At 48.9% G+C, this 2,246-nt stretch overlaps 1 protein-coding gene across 1 annotated transcript; it reads right to left on the reverse strand.

The window, feature by feature from the left end:
* Positions 1-1,514: 1,514 nt before the first annotated feature.
* PPTG_13383 (hypothetical protein) lies at positions 1,515-2,198 on the reverse strand (the record flags this gene model as incomplete). Its single annotated transcript, XM_008909009.1, has 1 exon — positions 1,515-2,198. The coding sequence occupies one exon, from the start codon at positions 2,196-2,198 to the stop codon at positions 1,515-1,517; it is 684 nt and encodes a 227-aa protein (XP_008907257.1).
* Positions 2,199-2,246: the final 48 nt, after the last annotated feature.

Genomic DNA, 2,246 nt, shown 5'->3' on the forward strand with positions numbered 1-2,246 from the left:
CCTTTTCTTGTCTGTACCTGCAAACCAAAAACCGAGCGGAATGGAAACCAGTATTAAGACAGCCCATCATCCATACCGACTGTCGTTGAGCTTCATACGCACACACAACGACGGGCAACCCACCAAGTCAGCTTATGCAGAAGTCGGGTATACAATGTCAACCACGAGTTTTACATTCACTCACTGTGACTCAAATCTCTCGCGACCAACATCGAACGCAGTGTCAACTGCGAGACCGAGCATGACAATGCTAGACTGCAGCAGGGGCTGGTTTCATGTCCGTCCTTTATCACCAGCCCGACCAGAGCAAGGGCAGATATTGTAGTGTTGTTTGTTCAGAAAAATGCAAATTGCGAACTGAGATGAATTAAGATCAAAGACAAAAACTAACCCGCCACTAGCTGTCCCTAGCACGCGTAGAGTAGAGGTGCAAATATCCAATTACCTGACGAAGACCTCTGGTGACGTTAGCCGCGTGAGTTGTTGTTGGCAGGCTGAGCGGCTTCCACGTTCCTGCTGTCATCAGCGCGGTCCTGCCGGAGCGTTCTGCCGTGATCTTCTTGGTAACATCGAGATTGTCACCGGCGGCAACTCCGCTACACATCTGCTGACACTGCAACGTCCCTCATAGCACTTCACACAATTGGTCTGTCGCCAAGCTGACGGAGTCGGCGTCGCCAGACACTACAAAAACATCCAATCCGCCTTTATAACTCGAGCAGGACGAGAAGGTCCGTGAAGCTATCAACGAGGAACTCCGCTGTCAGCGTACTCGGATGCACCAGGAGCGATACTTTTTGAACAAGCTCAATATCGTAGTAGACCTCGAGACCAGCGTCAAGGAGTGGCGAGAGGTTGCTGAAGAACTCGGAGTGCAACACCATATGCGCAGCTGACTATTTCGGCAACCTCGGCAATGTGGAATGTGGCAGCCGTGTACTTTCGCCTCTAGGAACAACCGTATGATACGAGGATACTGCAACCAAGTGCACCGCCAGCTCAACAAAATGTTCTGTACGCAACAATGGAATCCGACGTACAAAAAAAAACAGAACGTGGCGTGGAGTCGTTTCTGGAAGACTGGAGACTGATTTCGCTTTATCACGAGGACAACGATATCAAGCTTGTCCGTCTCGAGCAGCATTTCAACAACGCCATTGTTACCACCAACGACAAGGTCATGATCACTACAAAAAACACCCTGCATTACGCATTTCCTCATTTGACGAACACAGAACCTGGAAGGACGTTCGCTTCCAAGATTCTCGACCAGCAGTACAATTCAAGGCTAAGTGCGTTTTGAATGGAATCACGAAAACCGCCGTGTCGGCTGCATTCACTACGAAGCAGACATTCAGACTCTGATGCTATAGCTCTTGCGATATTTGGAAGAACGCCCTCATTTCTCAAGACTGCACAGTTACTAATTACTACTCCCTCCGTCCGAAAATATAAGGCAGTCCCTGTAATTCTGTTGTCCGGAAATATAAGAATTAAGTGCGTGTATCCATTACTTATTTCAACTGAACCGAACTTAAGAACGACTTTGCTCTGTTGTACACCTCCTCAGTACAAGCTAGCGACGGCAGCAAAAGACCAGTGTCTGCTCTCAGCTTGTCCTTGGAAAGGTGTGGAATGTTGTACTTGTTGCAGCCGTCAACTCTCATCGATGCTTGTAGCACAGACTGAAGCGTTAGAAATACGCTGTCAAGTTTGGTATAGTGGAGCTCCTTGAATGCGCTGTCAACGTTGTTTACAAGGTCTTCAATAGTCTTTGCTCGCTTCTTGTACTGCAGTGACTGCAGTGAATTGAAAAACCCCAGGTCGTTGGCATTAAAGTCTGGTAAATTTGCAGGTTGTGGGCAGATCTTCATGTTCCAGTTCCCAAGGCTACATGCGGCGACCACTTCGGGGTCATCCGCCGCGACGTGCGGTTTCGCATTGTCGTGCTGTAGCACCACACGCTTGCCAGACGGCCATACTTCTTTAATGCGCGAGATGACCATCCGGCATAGTGCTTGACGGTAGATCTCACGGTCGACGCTATAAGTTTTAATCTCTAAGGTTCCAGCCGGTCTGTTCTTGCTAGCTCTCTCAGCGGGTTCGTAAACAGCAAACGGCCACAGACCGATTTTTCCATCCCAAATGCGATGTCGTGTGGCATCCCAACGCGGACGTGCCACTGCACAAAGAAACATAACCTTGATAATGTAGTTCTTGTTCTTCACAGTAATGTGTGGCACCTC

The sequence above is a fragment of the Phytophthora parasitica genome (genome assembly GCF_000247585.1).
Source record: "Phytophthora parasitica INRA-310 unplaced genomic scaffold supercont2.32, whole genome shotgun sequence".
Classification (NCBI taxonomy): Eukaryota; Oomycota; class Peronosporomycetes; order Peronosporales; family Peronosporaceae; genus Phytophthora; species Phytophthora nicotianae.